This window comes from Dipodomys merriami, unplaced genomic scaffold (genome assembly GCF_024711535.1).
Source record: "Dipodomys merriami isolate MVZ:Mamm:240054 unplaced genomic scaffold, mDipMer1.0.p SCAF_379, whole genome shotgun sequence".
NCBI lineage: Eukaryota > Metazoa > Chordata > Mammalia > Rodentia > Heteromyidae > Dipodomys > Dipodomys merriami.
Genome location: NW_027205370.1, coordinates 367,295 through 385,995, shown reverse-complemented (window position 1 = coordinate 385,995; position 18,701 = coordinate 367,295). Strand labels below are relative to the sequence as shown.

Sequence of the window (18,701 nt, the reverse complement as noted above, 5' to 3'; positions counted from 1 at the left end):
CCCTGAGCTCTTCAGCTCAAGACTAGTGCTCTACCACTTAAGCCACAGCGCCACTTCTGGCTTTTTCTATTTATGTGATGCTGAGGAATCGAACCCAAGGCCTCATGCATGCAACGCAAGCCTCTACTACTGAACCACCTTCTCAGCCCCTATCATTGATTTCTTTATGCTTACTTCCCTATGTTGACATTGGTTATGTCCATTGGTTGTACCTTCCTCATGACTATGCTCAAAACAAGAAGTTGAGGGGCTGGGAAGGTAGCTCAGTGGTAGAGCGCTTGCTTTGCATGCCTGAGGCCCTGGGTTCGATTCCCCAGCACCACATAAGCAAAAAGAAAAAAAGCCGGAAGTGGTGCTGTGGCTCAAGTGGTAGAGCGCTAGCCTTGAGCTGAAAGCTGAGGGACAGCACCCAGGCCCAGGGTTCAGGCCCCACGACCGGGGCCCCCCCCCCCAAAAAAAAAAACAAGAAATGGAAAAAAAAATCTTAAGTTCACCACATTGAACTTCCATTTCCTGGCCAGTTCTGTACTATTGATATACACAAATATATTAACTCTTTTACATGACAACCCTTTTTATTTAATACATTTATTGTCTTTTCCCTTTTCTAGAGCTGCAAAAGCTTCTTGTAGCTGGAATAAAAGAAACTTCATGAGCTATAGGCAATATGATACAATAACTTCACCGGTATGCTATTTATACATTTTAGGGATCAGTTTGTTAGTTTTGTCAGTCATGGAGCTTGAACTCTGGGCCTGGGTGCTGTCCTTGAGGTTTTTTTTTTTTTACTCAGGACCTAGAGCGCTACCATTTTGAGCCACAGTGCCACTACCAGTTTTCTAGTGGTTAATTGGAGATGAGTCTCATGGACTTTCCTTCCAGGGCTGGCTTTGAAGCTGTGATCCTTACATCTCAGCTTCCTGAGTAGCTAGGATTACCAGTGCGCGCCATCTTATTTCACAAAATGTTATTGAAAAAGTCTGAAGACCAGAGGGAAAGAAGCTAAAAAATAGTAAGAGAAAGAAGAAACTAAGAACATGTAATTTGCCTACTTTAGGACTTCATGCTATGTGCATTATTTTGTGGAGCCTTTTAGTTTTTTCAGTTCTACAGATGGGAAAGAACAGCAGAGATCAGATAAGTGGAGTCTAAAAACCTGTCATAGTGTCTGCCATTAACTTCAGATAGAATGAGGCCAGGAATTGGCATTGGTCTTAGGGTTTGTAATCACATAACACTTTCTCTTCACAAGATATTGCTATAATGTGGAATAATTGGCATAACAACATGGTGCCCAGCACCATGGTCACAATTCAGAATATCCATTTTGTTATCTCACAAATTTGGATTGCTGTGAAGGCTGGACAAATAAAGATAGGAGGATGTGAATAGAATTTTTTTTTTTTGGGTCCCATCATGGGGCCTGATCTCTGGGCCTGGGCGCTGTCCCTCAGGTCTTCAGCTCAAGGCTAGCGCTCTACCACTTGAGCCTCAGCACCATTTCCGGCTTTTTTCTTTTTGCTTATGTGGTGCTGAGGAATGGAACCCAGGGCCTCAGGCATGCAAGGCAAGCGCTCTACCACTGAGCCACCTTCCCAGCCCCATGAATAGAATTTTTAAAAAGAGTATATTTTCTTGCCTTTGAATATCTGTAGTTTTGCTTTGTTTTGCCAGTCCTGGGGCTTGAATTCAGGGCCTAGGCTTTGTCTCTGAGCTTCTCTGTGCTCAAGGCTAGTGCTCTACACTGGAGACACAGTGCCACTTCCAGCTTTTCCTGTGTATGTGGTACTGAGGAATTGAACCCAGGGCTTCCTGCATGCTAGGCAAGCACTCTACCACTAAGCCCCCTGTAGTTTTTTTTTTTTTTTTTTTAATGAGAATTAAAAGAGGAGCCCAGGAGCAGGTGGCTCCGGTAGCTTATGCCTGTAATCCTAGCTGCTCAGCCGGGTGAGATCTGAGGATGGAGGTTCAAAGCCAACCGGGGCAGAAAAGTTCCTAAGACTCTTATCTGGGACAGCATCCAGACCGAGTGCAAGCCCCAGGACTGGGGCGGAGGGCGGGGGGGGGGGGGGGGGAGAGGGGTAGAAAGAGAGGGAGAGAGGGAGGGAGGAGGGGAGAGAGAAGGAGGGAGGGAATTTTCTGATATAAAGAGGAGTTACTTGTGAGAAGGGGCGAGGGAAGGCAGAAAGCAGGGGGACAAGTAATAGGCAGTTAGTGATCTGCCCAAATACAGTCTAGGACTTGTGCTTCTGTGCACCAAACAGCCAATAAGTATTTATTGCAAGAACAAAAGAGGTCAGTGATAAACTTTCAAAGGAGTAAATATGGGATCAGAACAATTTATAGGTGTGTTACGATTATATCAGATAGCTCAGTTTTCCTTCTCCCCCGCCCCCGCAAAGATTTTGTTTAAAAAATCTGATATTTTTATAATATTTTGCATAACTCACAAAACAGTCTGCAAAGGACTTAAATATCATCGAGCTCCTCTTCTGCTACGCTGGTGCTTTTTTGGTAGAAAGTCATGTCTGGACCTCCCCAACAGGTTGGAACCCCAGTTGTAGCAGACGGAGCACAACTGTTCCAAGTCTCCGAAGACATGAACACTATAGCACTCAAAATGCGGCTGGGAAGAGTATACAATGGCGGTGACTCCCATCGTATGTGTGACCACCAAAGGTACATACGTAATGCACTAGTAAAGTGAGCTTACGCTGCGCCCCAGACACCTGTAAACATAAATAATCAACACAAAACCTTCAGAAAGGGAAAAACTCCCGCGGAGTGAAGCAACACTCCACCAGAGGGCGGGGCTTGTCGCATCGCTTTCCTATTGGTCCTCTCGGCCTTCACTCAGCTGCTAGCAACCAATCGTCTCCGACGCACGCGCGTCATCGGCTTTTGGCGTGGAAGCGCGCTGTCCGGTTGGTGGAACGCTTGCCCGGGTTTCCCGGGGCCTGTTTCTCCCTCGTGTTATGGCACCAGACTCGGGTCCCGCACCCGAAGCGCCCCTCTTAACGCTGTTACCGGTAGATGCGAGGGACCGGGGCACCCAGCGCTGCCGCCTGGGCCCGGCCGCCCTCCGCACCTTGGGCGCACACCTGGGCTCAGCGGTGAGGATCTCGCTGCCGGATGGCGGCTCCTGCCTCTGCACGGCCTGGCCGCGACCGAACGGGGCGGAGGGCTTCGTGCAGTTCGACCCGCAGTGCGCGAGTCCCGGGGCGGCGGTGGAGACGCTGGGGTCTCGGAGGAGCCTCAGCCTCAGCAGCCTCCACCCGGTGCCCTGTCCCCGCCTCCGGCGCCTGGTCGTGTGGCCGGTGTTTGAAGAAGGGGCGGGCGCGCCGGAGACCCCGAGTCCGGCCGTGGTGCTGGAGGCCGCGCAGGAGCTGCTGAGGAACCGGCCTGTCGCCCGGGGACACGTTCTAGCCGCTCCTCCCGGCGCCCCAGGCCCCGTGGCGGCCCTGCACATCGTCGGCGGGACGCCCGATCCGCATCTGGCCGGGCTTGTCACCCCTAAAACTTGCATCGTCCTCAGCCGGGATCCTCCATCGCAAGCTGAGCGCCCACCCGAGGTGTCCCTGGGCGGCCTTTCCGAGGTGGCCGACTCGCTGCGTGAGCTGCTCTGCCTTCCACTGCGCTACCCCCGCGCCCTGGCAGCGCTGGGTCTAGCGGTACCCCGTGGGGTGCTCCTGGTGGGACCCGCCGGAGTGGGAAAGACCCAGCTGGTGCGATCGGTGGCCCGGGAGGTGGGTGCCCAGCTGCTGGCAGTGAGCACCCCCGCGCTGCAGGGCTCCCGGCCTGGGGAGACCGAGGAGAACGTGCGGCGGGTCTTCCAGCGTGCTCAGAAGCTGGCCAGCCGCGGGCCCAGCCTCCTCTTCCTGGACGAGGTGGACGCCTTGTGTCCTCGGCGAGGAGGCCCTCACCAAGCTCCCGAGAGCCGCGTGGTGGCCCAAGTGCTGACCCTGTTGGACGGCATCAGCGGGGACCGCGAGGTGGTCGTTGTGGGAGCCACCAACAGGCCAGACGCGTTAGACCCTGCGCTGCGCAGGCCCGGGAGATTCGACCTAGAGGTGATCAATCCCTCGTCCCTGGAACCTCTCATCTTCTGGCTTTAGCTAGTCCCCAAGGGCCTTTGCTAAAAAAGATTTGTGGGTCACTGAGGCTGTATTAGGGCCCTTTGTAATGATTGCATCTAAGGTCTGAGAAGCAGGGTGACTGGATGAGGTTAATTTGGTTAGGCAGGTCCTGAAAATGATTTTTGTGATCTTGGTGATGTTGATTCTTACAGCAACTAGGTATCTACCAAGTGTATTAGTTAATTTTAACATTCAGAGCCACCCTATCTTACAAACTTTGATCTTTTTTTTTTTTTTTTGTTGGCCGTGGGCCTGGGTGCTGTCCCTGGGCCTGGGTGCTGTCCCTCAGCTCTTCAGCTCAAGGCGAGCGCTCTACCACTTGAGCTACAGCGCCACTACAAACTTTGATCTTAAATTGATCGTTGACATTTAAAAAATAGAAAGTTTAGTGATTAAGTGATACATGAGTTTTTTGTGACAAGCCAGGACCTTCATATTCTTCCTGACTACTGGATTATGGTAGGTTCTCAAAAATAACAGACTTTTTAAGTGGCATATGTGATTTTCATTGTGCAACTTTCCAGCCTCTTGGTCCACTGGAAAACTGGAATGCTCATATATTCAGAATCTAAGATATGCTTTAAAAAATGCATGTTAGCTGGGCATTGGTGGCTCAATTCTGTAATGCCTAGCTGCTCAGGAGGCTGAGATCTGAGGATTGTAGTTTGAAGCCAGCCTGGAAAGTCCATGAGACTTTTATCTCCTAGTTACCACCAAAAGGCAAGAAATGGCGCTGTGGCTCAAGTGTTAGAGCACTAGCTGCTAACCTTGACCAAAAATGCTCAGGGAGAGCAAGCACCCAGACCCCTGAGTTCAAGCCCTAGGACCAACACACATACATGCATGTGCATATGTTAGTTCCAAAACAGATCACTACCATTTTCTTACATGTGAATATAGAAAAAAATTTAAATTGTAAATCTTAATTTTCCTGTTTTTTCCTTTGCTCTAGGTTGTCATTGGGACTCCTACGCTTAAACAAAGAAAGGACATTCTGCAAGTGATCATCTCAAAGATGGCTGTCTCCAGTCACATAGATTTGGGTCTCCTAGCAGAAATGACCGTGGGCTATGTTGGGGCTGACTTGCGGGCACTCTGTAGGGAGGCAGCCATGCATGCGCTCTTTCATAGTGAGAAGGTAAGAACTGGTCTGTGACCAGCTGTTTATCTTTTTATGAATGTCACAAAGCAATCTGGAGGTTGAATGTTTACATTTTTTTTTTCCTGGAATGGTTTATAGCTTCCCTAGCTGTTTCTTTTTTTTTTTTTTTTTTGTCGGTCATGGGCTTGAACTCTGGGCCTGGGCGCTGTCCCTCAGCTCTTCAGCTCAAAGCGAGCGCTCTACCACTTGAGCTACAGCTCCACTTCCAGTTTTCTGGTGGTTTTATTGGAGATAGGAGTCTCACGGTCTCTCCTGCCCGGGCTGGCTTTGAACCGCGATCCTCAGATCTCAGCCTCCTGAGTAGCTAGGATTACAGGCGTGAGCCACCAGCGCCCGGCCCTAGCTGTTTCTTAAAGTCATTTTTTATATCTCAACTACTCTAGCACCAGTACTCAGTCTCTCTTTTTAACATTTCAGATTGACTATTCTATAGGCCATTTCTCAATTTGATTTGACTGATATTTTAGAGATATGATCTTAGAAATAGTGATTTTCAACACTGTTGACTGGGAAGTCACTTGGTATATAATCTTTAATCCCTGAGTTCCTTCAGAAAGAAATCATTTCAGCAGGCTGATGATGTTCTGGCAAAAATTTCACCCTCTTGTTGAAACATCAAGATTGTCTTTTGAGGGCTGGGAAGGTGGCTCAGTGGTAGAGCACTTGCCTTGCATGCCTGAGGCCCTGGGTTCGATTCCTCAGCACCACATAAGCAAAAGAAAAAAGCTGGAGGTGGTGCTGTGGCTCAAGTGGTAGAGCGCTAGCCTTGAGTTGAAGAGCTGAGGGACAGGGCCCAGGCCCAGAGTTCAGGCCCCACGACCAGACCCCCCCCCAAAAAAAAAAAAAAAAAAAAGATTGTCTTTTGATTTTTAGCTACAAAACAATGCTATATCATCTTCAATTTTGAAAGACCTTACTTAAAGAACTTACATTGTTCCTAGCGTCCTTTTCCTTGTTTTTCATTCTGAAGATGGAGAAAAGACATGTGAACCTCTAAGTCCTTATCTTGTAGGTTTAGAACAGAGGTATGAGAATGCATGCCTTTTGAGGGAGAGAATGAAAAAAAGAGGTGGGAAAGGAGAGTCCCTCTGCTTTGAAATTCCAGGCTTGACCTACAGGGCTTCTGGCTTAGATGTGCCAGTTAGCTGCTGTCCTCCTAGAGTGGATCCTACTGCTGATGTAGAGAGCTTAACCTAGCATGGTTTCCACAGGTGACAGATGAGTTCAGAAACAAGGTGAGTGGAACAACGACAGACAAAAAAAAAAAAGGAAGAAGGGACAGAAACATCTGGGAAGACACTGACTTTTCCTTTCTCTAGCTAGGCAGCTGAGGGACAGCTTCTGTTTTTCTCTGTACCAGAACAGATGGATCTATTAAAGTTGATTAAAATTTTTCCTAAAGTCCTATTAAAGGATTAGAAGTGTGATTTTATATATCAGAGGATAAGAATTTATATGCCTGAAAGGGTTGTGGAAATCAAATGAAATAACAGTAATTTGAACTATAAATGAGATTTTCAAATGTTAGTTGCTATTGCCTAAAAATTAATTAGTAATTAATTACTCAGCATCTAATATTAAAAACCAGGAAAGATGCATAGTTATATGTTGTATAACAATGTATTATTCAACAGTAGGCCAAATGTACAAGATAAATACCATATACCTTACCTGTGCAGTTAGCTATACCATCTAAGTTTGTCTAAGTGCCATTTTGTGTGTGTGTATATGTCAGTTGTGGGGCTTGAACTTAGGGCCTAGGCACTGTCCGGAGCTCTTTTGCTCAAGGCTAGTGCTCTACCACTTTTAGCCACAGTTCTACTTCCAGTTTTTGAGAGTTAACTGGAAATAAAGAGTTTCACAGGGCGTTTGCTGCACGGACTGGCTTCGAACTGCAGTCCTCAGATCTCAGCCTCCTGAGTATATAGGATTACAGGTGTGAGCCACTCAGCTACCTGGGCTTGAACACAGGGGTCTGAGTGCTTGTTCTCCCTGAGCATTTTTGCTCAAGGTTAGCAGCTAGCTTAAGGTTAGCAGCTAGCGCTCTATTTCTGGCTTTTTGGTGGTAATTGGGAGATGAAAGTCTCATGGACTTTTCTGTCCAGGCTGGCTTCAAACATTTTTAAGGGCCCACCCCCAGATGTTGCTGTTCCTATCTACATAATACAGTAGCTATGATCATAATCCAGGCTGGCCTGGATCCTAATCATTAATTCTGGAGTATCTAGGATTATAGGCCTGAACCACCATGACCAGTCAGGAGTGTTTTATTGTTGTTTATGTGTGTGCGTGCCAGTCCTGGGATTTGTACTTAGGGCCTAAACAACGTCTCTGAACTTTCTTGATCAAGGGTAGCATTCTTATCACTTGAGCCACAGCTCTATTCTGGCTTTTTGGAAGGTTAAGATAAGAGTACCATAGACTTTCCTGTCAGTGCTGGCTTCAAACCATGATTCTCAAATCTCAGCCTCCTGAGTAGCTAGGATTATGGGTAGGAGCCACTGGCACCCAGCAGTTTTGTTTTTTTTTTTAACTAACAAAAAGAAAAGTGGTCAGGGAAAAAGAACTTCTAAGATCATTTTCCCAAAGTCTAAGATCATTTTCTAAGATCATATTTATAATACAGAGGAAAGATGATCTTTCTAAGCATAATGTAAAAATAGCTAGAAAGTATAAGATAGGCTAATGGTCATTTATGTTGGTAAAACAATACTGTAAGCAAAAAATCAAGACCAAGAAGAATGCTCTTAAGCCCCATTTCCTGAGAATGACCTGATATGTCTCAGAGGATAATCAATTTATAGTACTTTTATGCAGTAGTATATTGTGCACTTGTTGAATGACAAGTATAATATTGACATAATAAAATTTCTAAGATAAGTGAAAAAAATTAACATGACTGTATATACTAAGCTTCATTTTGCTTATCTGTTTGAAAGGCTATGTGTGTGCTTATTGTCATGAAGATACTAGAAAAGATGCACAAGAAACTGTTGGCATCCTCTGAGATGGGTGCTGGTGGGAACTGATGGGAAAATGTTCAGTTTTTTTTGCTTTCACTATGTGTTTATACACATAGCCTTAGCTATGTGTATAAATTTTTTTATGATGATAACCAAATGGATTTATAAGGATTTCAATTTAAAAAGGAATTGTGCTTCAGTACTACAAAAAAAAAAAGCCTACCTAATTTTTTGTTTGATTGTGTTTTGGGGGACGTATTTCTTCAGAGCCAAGACCATCTTACGATTGATGAAACAGATTTTCTTGAAGCTTTTAAAATGATTCAGCCTTCTTCATATCGAAGTGTCATTGGACTAACAGACATAAAGCCTGTTACCTGGGAGCAGATTGGTGGCCTTGAAGATGTGAAATTGAAGTTAAAACAGGTAATAGTTAATTTTCTTAAACCAGTGAAAATGTTACCGATTAATCGGTACAGTTATGTAAAATGAAAATATACCACATGGAAACTGTTCTTGCTGTGGTCAGTAATGTGATCCTTACATCTAAATTCAGTTTTCAGGCTATATTTAATTGGGAAATTATGTTTCATGATTTCTTCCCATCTTAACACTCTCTTTGTTTCTGTTTGAGAGGTTACATATCATTATTTGTGAGCCAGTGCCTTGGAGTTACATTGCTTAGAGACCAGTCGTAGTTCTGCCACTTGGCTAACAATAAGAGCTGGGCAAGTTAACTACTGCTAAGCTTTAATTTCTGCATCTAAAATTGTGACAGTAGAACCATTTACCTAAGAAATATTCAAGATTCATGCACTATTTTTTTTTTTTTTTTTTTTTTGTCGGTCGTGGGGCTTGAACTCTGGGCCTGGGCGCTGTCCCTCAGCTCTTCAGCTCAAGGAGAGCGCTCTACCACTTGAGCTACAGCGCCACTTCCGGTTTTCTGGTGGTTTATTGGAGATAGGAGTCTCACGGTCTCTCCTGCCCAGGCTGGCTTTGAACCGCGATCCTCAGATCTCAGCCTCCTGAGTAGCTAGGATTACAGATTACAGGCGTGAGCCACCAGCGCCCAGCTGATTCATGCACTATTAAGTTAACATCTATGAGTGTCTCCTTTGCAAAGTGCTGAGGTTTTAGAGATTAACTTTGCATTCTAGGAAGAACAGAACAGCAGAGTCAAATGGAACAGCAAATTGATAAGTGCATTAAAAGCAAAAGGTGGAAATACACTGAAAGTGAAACGTAGATATAGCACAATAACCAGGAACAGAGATTTCACTTTGACTGGGGTGGTGAGGGAAGACCTCTCCAAGGAAGTGACATTTGGGTTGAGATGCACAGTGAAGAATGGCCCCAACGATGCTGGGGGAATGTTCAGGAACAGAAAGTATAGCAAGTAGCCGGGCGCCAGTGGCTCACGCCTGTAATCCTAGCTACTCAGGAGGCTGCGATATGAGGATCATGGTTCAAAGCCAGCCTGGGCAGCAAAGTCTGTGTGACTCTTATCCCCAATAAACCACTAGAAAACCGGAAGTGGTGCTGTGGCTCAGAGGTAGAGCGCTCGCCTTGAAGAGCTGAGGGATAGTGCCAAGTCCAGAATTCAAGCCCCATGACAGACAAAAAAAAAAAAAAAAAAGTATAGCTAGTAATGAGATGGAACCATCCCAGGTATTTGGATGCTGGATTATGGAAAGCCTTGGGAGTAAGGAGTTTGACTTTATTCTAGTCCTGATAGCAAGTCTTTGGAGGATTTAACCAGAAAGTGGTTCACCCTACCTTAAGTTCTAAAATCTCTGGCTGCTAGGTAAAGATTGGATTGCATTTCAGCTCATCCTGAGAATGGTCAAATGAACAAGAGTCTACAGATTCATTTGGCATGTTATTGTTAACACTGAAACAAGTCTTCTATCACTTTCTGTCTGTCTATAGAGTGTTGAGTGGCCGCTGAAATTCCCTCAGGAATTTGTTAGGATGGGCCTGACACCGCCAAAGGGCATTCTCCTCTATGGTCCTCCTGGATGTGCTAAAACCACCTTGGTGAGGGCCTTGGCCACAAGCTGCCATTGCTCTTTTGTTTCTGTGAGTGGAGCTGATCTCTTTTCACCCTTTGTTGGAGAATCAGAAAGAGTTTTGTCTCAGGTTCGTGTATTTTCCCAAATATTTAAGTTTACCTTTATTTTGATAAACTTCTATTTATAAATATTTTACTAGTTTTTTCTAATTATAAAAATGGCTCAGGTTTGCTTATAAAAAATTTAGAAAATGTAGAAAAGTTTGAGATACTTCATAATCCCTCTACCTGTTAATCCCTCTACCTGTTAATCCCTCTACCTGTTTTGGTGAACTCACTTACTTTCTCCTTCCTCTGGCCTTCCCTCTCTCCCTTTCTTCCTTTTTAAAAATAAAGCTGTCCCTGAGCATTTTTTGCTCAAGGCTAGCACTCTACCACTTGAGGCACAGCTTCACTTCCAGCTTTTTGGTAGTTAATTTGGAGATACGAGTCTTACAGATTTTCCTGCCTGGGCTAGTTTCAAATTACACTTCTCAGATCCCGACTTCCTGAATAGCTAGGCTCAAGCCACTGGTACTCAGCCCTGCTTTTTTTTTTTTTTTTTTTTTTTTAATTTAACATGAATGCTCTTAAATTTCATGTTAAATATTCTTTTAAAGTATTTTTTTTTACTTCTACATATCTTTATTCCTTGTTTTACATACTCATTCACCAATTCTTAGGCAATTAGAATCTTTCTCTGTTTTAAAAATTATAAATAATGGGCTGGGAAGGTGGCTCAGTGGTAGAGCACTTGCCTTGCATGCCTGAGGCTCTGGGTTCGATTCCTCAGCACCACATAAGCAAAAAGAAAAAAGCCGGAAGTGGTGCTGTGGCTCAAGTGGTAGAGTGCTAGCCTTGAGCTGAAGAGCTGAGGGACAGTACTCAGGCCCAGAGTTCAGGCCCCACAACCGGACCCCCCAAAAAAATTATAAATAATTATATAGACAACATTGATTCACATGAATAATAATTAACAGTAGCTTATAATGTTGTTTTTTTTCTTTTTCTAACAAAAGGTGTTTCGACAAGCAAGAGCAAATACTCCAGCCATTGTGTTTTTGGATGAGATTGACTCCATTTTGGGGTCTCGCTCAGTCAGCAATTCAGAATGTGATGTTCAAGAGCGAGTGCTTTCTGTTCTTCTGAATGAATTAGATGGAGTTGGAATTAAGACAATAGAGAGAAGAGGAAGTAAATCAAATCAGCAGGGTAAATACCAGGAACTGGAAACAGTGAAGAGGTATTTACAGCCAGATACACCAGAAATTCAGGCCAGCATTACATAGGATCCCTATATACCTTTCCTTTCCTGTGCTGATTTCATCTTACACAGTGATTTATAGTATTTCAATGTAATTTCAATATAATTCTGTTGAGATTTTTATAGGGCCAGGAAAGGTAAAGTCAGATTATATAATAATCTTAGATCTGTGTAAATATGGGTTTTATTTTTCTTAGGATTAGGAATATAATTTTACTGCTAATGGAGAAGAACATTTATTCTTTTTTTTTTTTTTTTTTGGTTGGTCGTGGGGCTTGAACTCTGGGCCTGGGCACTGTCCCTAAGCTCTTCAGCTCAAGGCTAGCGCTCTACCACTTGAGCCACACACTACTTTGGTTTTCTGTTGGTTTATTGGAGTTAAGAGTCTCACAGACTTTCTTGCCTGCTCTGGCTTTGAACTGCTATCTTCAGATCTCAGCCTCCTAAGTAGCTAGGATTATAGGTTGGTCGTGGGGCTTGAACTCTGGGCCTGGGCGCTGTCCCTCAGCTCTTCAGCTCAAGGCTAGCACTCTACCACTGGAGCCACAGCACCACTTCCGGCTTTTTTCTTTTTGCTTATGTGGTGCTGAGGAATTGAACCCAGGGCCTCATGCATGCAAGGCAAGTGCTCTACCATTGAGCCACCTTCCCAGCCCATCCGTGAGACTCTTATCTCCAGTTAACCACCAAAAAACTGGAAGTGGCACTGTAGCTCCACTGGAAGAGCTCAGGGACAGTGCCTAGGCCCAGAGTTCAAACCCCACAACTGACCCCCCCAAAAAAAAAAGTTGTTTCATGGAAAAAGAGTTTGAAAGCTTGGTAGGAACAGAGGCACTAGAATTAAAAGGGAGCAATGAAATGAGGTTATCCAATCAAATCTTTTTATACTACAGAAATTTCTTATATAGTAACTGGCAGGTGTTTGCCCAGATTTGTGTGTCAAAATACTAACAAATGTAGGGAGCTCCCTACTTCGAAGTACTACAATTCTGAAAGCTGTTTTGAGTAGTCAGTTCAGGAAATGATGTTGATTGCTCACTGTACATCAGACATTATCTGCTTTTGAATGTGTCTGCTCTTCAGCCAGGGTTTGCTTAAAAATCACAGCTTGCCACATGCCAGTCATGCATGGTCTTCTGTCTTTTTAAATGGCTCATTTTAGTTGTAATCATTAAAGATTCAGGTGCTTTTGGGTTTCCAGCTAGGTGTTGTTTGCTGTGCTACATAGCTTTTTATCAGTTCTCACAGGGAGATATGTTTCTCAGGACTAGCCACTCCTTTCACATACATAAAATAGCTCTTTGATTACTGATTTGTTTCAGTGGTTCCTTGATATCAAGTAGGTGATCTAGATAGGAGAGTTTATAGCATTCTGATATCAAAAAAAGTAATTCCTTACTTAATATCAATGGACCTGCTAATGTGTGACTTCAAGAATATGTTAATAAGAACAGTGTATTTATATTGCTTTGTGTTATATTTTCCCTCAGATTTTCAAGAAGTTTTTAATTGTAATGTCATGATTGTTGCGGCAACAAATCGGCCTGATGTGTTAGATGATGCCTTATTAAGACCTGGAAGATTAGATAAGATTATCTATATTCCCCCTCCAGACCAAAAGGTAATCATTGTATCCACTCCCTGAGCTTTCTCAGTGCATCAGTCTGTGCTCCAAGGAGCTCCACAGACTCACACTACTTACCCGGGGCTCCTCAGAGGATCATAATCTTGATCTGCCCTTTCAGAGAAATATAAGCCTGAAAGAAAGGTAGTTAGTTGATTTCAGTGTGTGGCAGACAGATTTAGTGCTGAGTCAATTCTACATTACTTTGTATTAACTCTATGTTAATCCTAAAGTGGTAAAAGGGACTTGAAAGGGCTTTGAAGATGATCTTGGTTTTCACCCTCATATTAAGAGACGAGATCTGAGCGTGTCAAGATTCTGCAGTGTATCCAGAGAGTAAATCCTTTTTTCTCAGCATCCAGAGCAGCTGACAGGTCTAGGGAAAGTCTTAGAGAAAACTTTTTTCTTTCTTTGGGTGTTTCCAAGGCCTTAATCAAGTTTTTAATAGATTAAAGATAAATTAATTTATACTTTTTGTGGCTGATAATATATATAATATAATATATTTTACCTTTTTTTTTTTTTTTTTTTTTTTGGTGGTACTGAGGTTGGAACTCAGAGCCTTAGGCTTGTTTGGCCATACTGTACAACGTGAGCCACTCCTCCAGCCCCTGTGTTTGCTTCTTAAACTGTTGACACATCACTGCTTTTATCCAAAAGAGAGGTTTGTCTTACAGAGATATGTCTACAGTTGAATAGTTTAAAACAAATGTTTTTCATGATGCTATTATTTTTACCATTACCATGTAGGCTATTGATGAATTAATCTTTCTGATCCTTTTTAACAACAGTGATTTTTTAAAAAATTATTTATGGAGCTGGGAAGTTAGCTCAGTGGTCGAGTGCTTGCCTTGCATTCATGAGGCATTGGGTTCGATTCCTTAGCACCACATAAGCAGGAAAAGACAGAAGCGGCACTGTGGCTCAAGTGGTAGAGCGCTAGCCTTGGGCTGAAGAGCTGAGAGACAGAGCCCAGGCCCAGAATTCAGGCCCACGAGCAACAAAAAATAAATAAATAAATAAATAATTTTGTATATTTATTTATGGCAGTACTGGGGATTGAATTTAGGTCCTTGTGGTTACTAGGCAGGTACTTTATCACTTGAGCCATGCTTCAAGCTTCCACAAAAGTGGTTCTTTAATTGTTTGAATCTCAGATATATTTGTACTGTCTAAATTGTTTAACATATGATTGTACCTAACATAAATGTTATAAAATATATTATTTTTATTTTTATTCTAGAGTAGGCTTTCTATCTTAAAAATCTGTACAAAAGCCATGCCACTCGGGCCTGATATTTCCTTAGAAAACCTGGCAGCAGAGACCTGTTTCTTCTCGGGAGCTGATCTTAGAAACCTCTGCAGAGAAGTAAGTTAATTAGTGAAGCAATCTATGGTTCAAAACATGTGTTCATATATTTAACTATTCATTCACACACAAGTATTTACAAAGGCTGCATGTGTCAAATGCAGTTTATTATGAAACAAGCATCAGGCCATTTCCCTTACATAGGCCAATCTAACTGTCCATTGATAATTAAAAATATCCAGCCAAGGAAGTTTAGGGCAATGAAAGAAAGAGGAATATCAGTTCAGACTGGGCTCAGAGAATGCTTTGAGGGAGGATATTTAAGCTAAAACCAGGAAGTTAGCCACCTGAGGGAGACAAGGGGACAGTTTAAATAAGAGAATAAAATACAGAGGATTGGTGTAAACATAAAACCTCACATCGTGGCAAGAAACAAGTAAACAGAAGGTCCTTGTAAGCTACTTGGAGATATTTAAGTTTTACTTTGAGATCAGAAGAAACATATGGCTTCTCGTTTTGTAAACTCTTATTAAATATAGAGTTCAGAAAAGTGCACAGATTTAGGGTGAGGTTTATTACCATCTGCAAAAGAAGACACCCTCTCCTTTCTTCACTCTCCACACTGGAGACTAGTTTTGCCAGTTTTTGAACTGTATATATAAATGGGACTATACAGTGTATAGTAGTTTTGTATGTTTCTTTAAACTTAAGATTGAAGTTAATTGTGGCTTTAGGTGCAATTGGAGTTTATTTTCATCGCTTTATAATATTGTAGTATCTGAGTATTTTACATTCATTTATCTCGTCCTAACCTTTGGAACATTTGTTTTCTACTCTTTCAGTACTAAGAATTATGCTGCTCTGAATAGTTTTGTATATGCCTACTCATGTATGTGTGTGGTTTTACATGTTTCGTACAAATATGTAACTACCAGGAGGGTTTCTGGGTGAGAGAGTGTGTGTTTGACCTTTTCCTTTACGATCAATGCTGTCTAATTTCATTTTCTTAAGATCAAGATTTCTCTCGTTAAAAATATACATGAACTGATAATGTAGCTTGCTTTTTCCCCCATATAAGGGTATATTTCTAATATGAGAAAAATTACAATCTACTGAGTAGAATTTTAATTACTGACATTTAGCTTTTTTTATTTTTTTTGGTCAGTTGTGAGGCTTGAACTTTGGGCTTGGGTACTGTCCTTGTGCTCTTCAGCTCAAGGCGAGTGCTCTTCAGCTCAAGGCGAGTGCTCTATGGCTTGAGCCACAGCGCTACTTCTGGCTTTTTTCTTTTTTTGGGGGGAGGGGGGTAGGTCTGGTTGTGGGGCCTGAACTCTGGGCCTGGGCACTGTCCCTCAGCTCTTCAGCTCAAGGCTAGCGCTCTACCACTTGAGCCACAGCGCCACTTCCGGCTTTTATCTTTTTGCTTATGTGGTGCTGAGGAATCAAACCCAGGGCCTCATGCATACAAGGCAAATGCTCTACCACTGAGCCACCTTCTCAGCCCCTACTTCCGGTTTTCTAGTGGTTTATTGGAGATAAGAGTCTCACGGACTTTCCTGCCCGGGCTGGCTTTGAACGTGATTCTCAGATCTCAGCTCCTGAGTAGCTAGGATTACAGGCATGAGCCACCAGAGCCTGGCGCTTAATGGGTTTTTAATTTTTTTTTTTTGTTTTTTTTTTGTTTTGGGTCGGTCATGGGGCTTGAACTCTGGGCCTGGACGCTGTCCCTCAGCTTTTCAGGTCAAGGCTAGCACTCTACCACTGGAGCTACAGTGCCACTTCTGGTTTTTCTAAGTGGTTTATTGGAGATAGGAGTCTCATGGACTTTGCTGCTTGGGCTGGCTTTAAACTGTGATCCTCAGATCTTAGCCTCCTGAGTAGCTAGGATTATAGGCGTGAGCCACCAGTGCCCAGCTAGCTCAATGTTTTTAAGGACATGAGTATTGGAATTTTATGATGTGAGACTGAGGTTTTGCATTCAGAAAGTATTCTCATTTTTTTCTTGAATCTAGAAATGGAGTAAATTCATGCTTTCCTATCGTGTGTCTCTCACAGGCAGCCTTGCTGGCTCTGCAAGAAAATGGACTGGAAGCAACCACAGTGAAGCAAGAACACTTTCTAAAGTCGTTCAAGTCTGTCAAACCGTCCTTGAGTCAGGAGGACTTGACTTTATATGAAAACTTATTTAAGAAAGAAGGATTTTCTAACTTGGATGACAGTTAAAATTATATCTTATTTGCTTCTTCAAATTTAACATGTAAACTTACTATCATTTGCAACTTTTAGAGTTCATATGTAAACTCTCTGTAAATAAAAAAAAGGAAAGAAACTTCTACCTGAGGAGCTGAGGCTCATCTTACTTGTCAAGGATATATTAAAATACTGGGATTGGGGCTGGGAAGGTGGCTCAGTGGTAGAGCACTTGCCTTGCATCCCTGAGGCCCTGGGTTCGATTCCTCATCACCACATAAGCAAAAAGAAAAAAGCCAGAAGTGGTGCTGTGGCTCAAGTGGTAGAGCGCTAGCCTTGAGCTGAAGAGCTGACGGACAGCGCCCAGGCCCAGAGTTCAGGCCCCACGACTGGACCCCTCCCCCAAAAAATTATAATAAAATACTGGGATTTAGGAAGAAAGTGTGTATGCTATGTATGCATGTAGTGTGTGTGAGTGGGTAGGTGTGTTAGTACTGGGTCTTGAACTGAACTCAGGTCATCATGTTCTTGCTTACCTTTTTGCTCATGGCTGACATTTTACCACCTGAACCACACCTCTAGTGCAGCTTTTTTGCTGGTTAATTGAAGGTTGTATCTCATAGACTTTTTGGTCGGCTTTAATTCTCTGTCCTTAGATCACAGCCTCCTCAGTAGCTAGAATTACAGACATGAGCCACTAGGGTCCTGCTATTTGTGTTGTTTTGTAAGGGTAACTACTTTTAATAGATTGATTTTGTTTGTAATTATAAAATAATTTCACACTTAGAGAAAAGTTGCTGGTATCAGCTCAAAAATAGATAGTTCTGGGCCGGGCTCACACCTGTAATCCTAGCTACTCAGGAGGTTGAGATCTGGGGATTGAGGTTCAAAGCCAGCCTGGGCAGGAAAGTCCGTGAGACTCTTATCTCCAATAAACCACCAGAAAACCAGAAGTGGCACTATGGCTCAAGTGGTAGAGTGCTTGCCTTGAACTGAAGACGGAGCTCAGGGTCAGCATCCAAGCCCAGAGTTCAAGCCTCATGACAGACAAGAAATCAAAAACAAACATAGTTCAGTCTTTTCTTGAGCTTAAAGTTGAGTATTGACTAAGTATTGACCACTTGTTTTATGGACAATTGATTTCTGGATTTGTGTTTGTCCATGGTTTTGTCATGATAGGTTTAGGTTATGTCCAGCAGTGGAACACTCCTGAGTGGTCTGTGTCCTCAATATCACAGCCAGAGGTAAGTGTTACCTATACATTATTGATGATATTAATTTTGATCACTTGTTTATGGTACTGTCTGGTTTGCCTATACAATCCTTTTGTAATGATAAATAATGCCTTTTTTTGGGTCAGTTGTGGGTCTTGAACTCTAGGCCTGGGTGCTGTCCCTCAACTCTTCAGCTCAAGGCTAGTGCTCTAACACTTGAGCCACAGCACCAATTCTAGTTTTCTGGTGGTTAATTTTAGATAAGAGTCTCACGGACTTTCCTGCCTGGGCTAGCTTTGAACCGTGATCCTCAGATCTCAGCCTCCTGAGTAGCTAAGATTATAGGCGTGAGCCACCAGTGCCTGGCTTAATTATAAATAATTTCTAAGTACATTATTATTTTCCCTATTATCGAATAATTAAGAATACTAGAAAATGGAGGGAAATGTGAAGAAAAACCTTTGGAATTTAATTTTCCAGTTCTTTTTGTATATGTAGGTGATTTTTTTTAACCCAAAGGAAATAATACCAGGTAACTTATACTTGTTTTTCTCACCAAACAATGTCTTGTTGAGCCATTCTTCACTTGAAAGGTATTGGGATGTACAGTGAACAAGACAGACATGACACTGACAGGCCAACTGGGAACACAGATCGGACAAAATTATTCAATGAATTAATGATAATGGTGAGATAATTAATGATTAATGATAATGGTGCTTGGGACGAACAGAGTATGACCACAGTGCTAGGAGTACGTGAAATCATACATGTCTAGCAGTTGTCGGA

At 43.0% G+C, this 18,701-nt stretch overlaps 1 protein-coding gene across 1 annotated transcript; it reads left to right on the top strand.

Annotated features, from left to right (window-relative positions):
* Positions 1–611: 611 nt before the first annotated feature.
* Positions 612–16,961, top strand: LOC138804886 (ATPase family gene 2 protein homolog B-like). Its single transcript, XM_069989400.1, has 9 exons — positions 612–687; positions 2,546–4,070; positions 5,089–5,274; positions 8,529–8,687; positions 10,191–10,400; positions 11,331–11,523; positions 13,066–13,196; positions 14,443–14,568; positions 16,564–16,961. Exons 2-9 carry the CDS (start codon positions 2,976–2,978, stop codon positions 16,729–16,731), a joined length of 2,268 nt encoding a protein of 755 aa, XP_069845501.1. The 5' UTR covers positions 612–687; positions 2,546–2,975; the 3' UTR covers positions 16,732–16,961.
* The last annotated feature ends 1,740 nt before the right edge of the window (positions 16,962–18,701 follow it).

Coding starts and splice junctions, on each gene's coding strand:
- LOC138804886 (XM_069989400.1), top strand. CDS start 2,976: ATGGCACCAGACTCGGGTCCCGCACCCGAAGCGCCCCTCTTAACGCTG. Junction 13,197..14,442: donor TTCCCCCTCCAGACCAAAAG/GTAATCATTGTA, acceptor TTTTTATTCTAG/AGTAGGCTTTCTATCTTAAA. Junction 14,569..16,563: donor TTAGAAACCTCTGCAGAGAA/GTAAGTTAATTA, acceptor TGTCTCTCACAG/GCAGCCTTGCTGGCTCTGCA.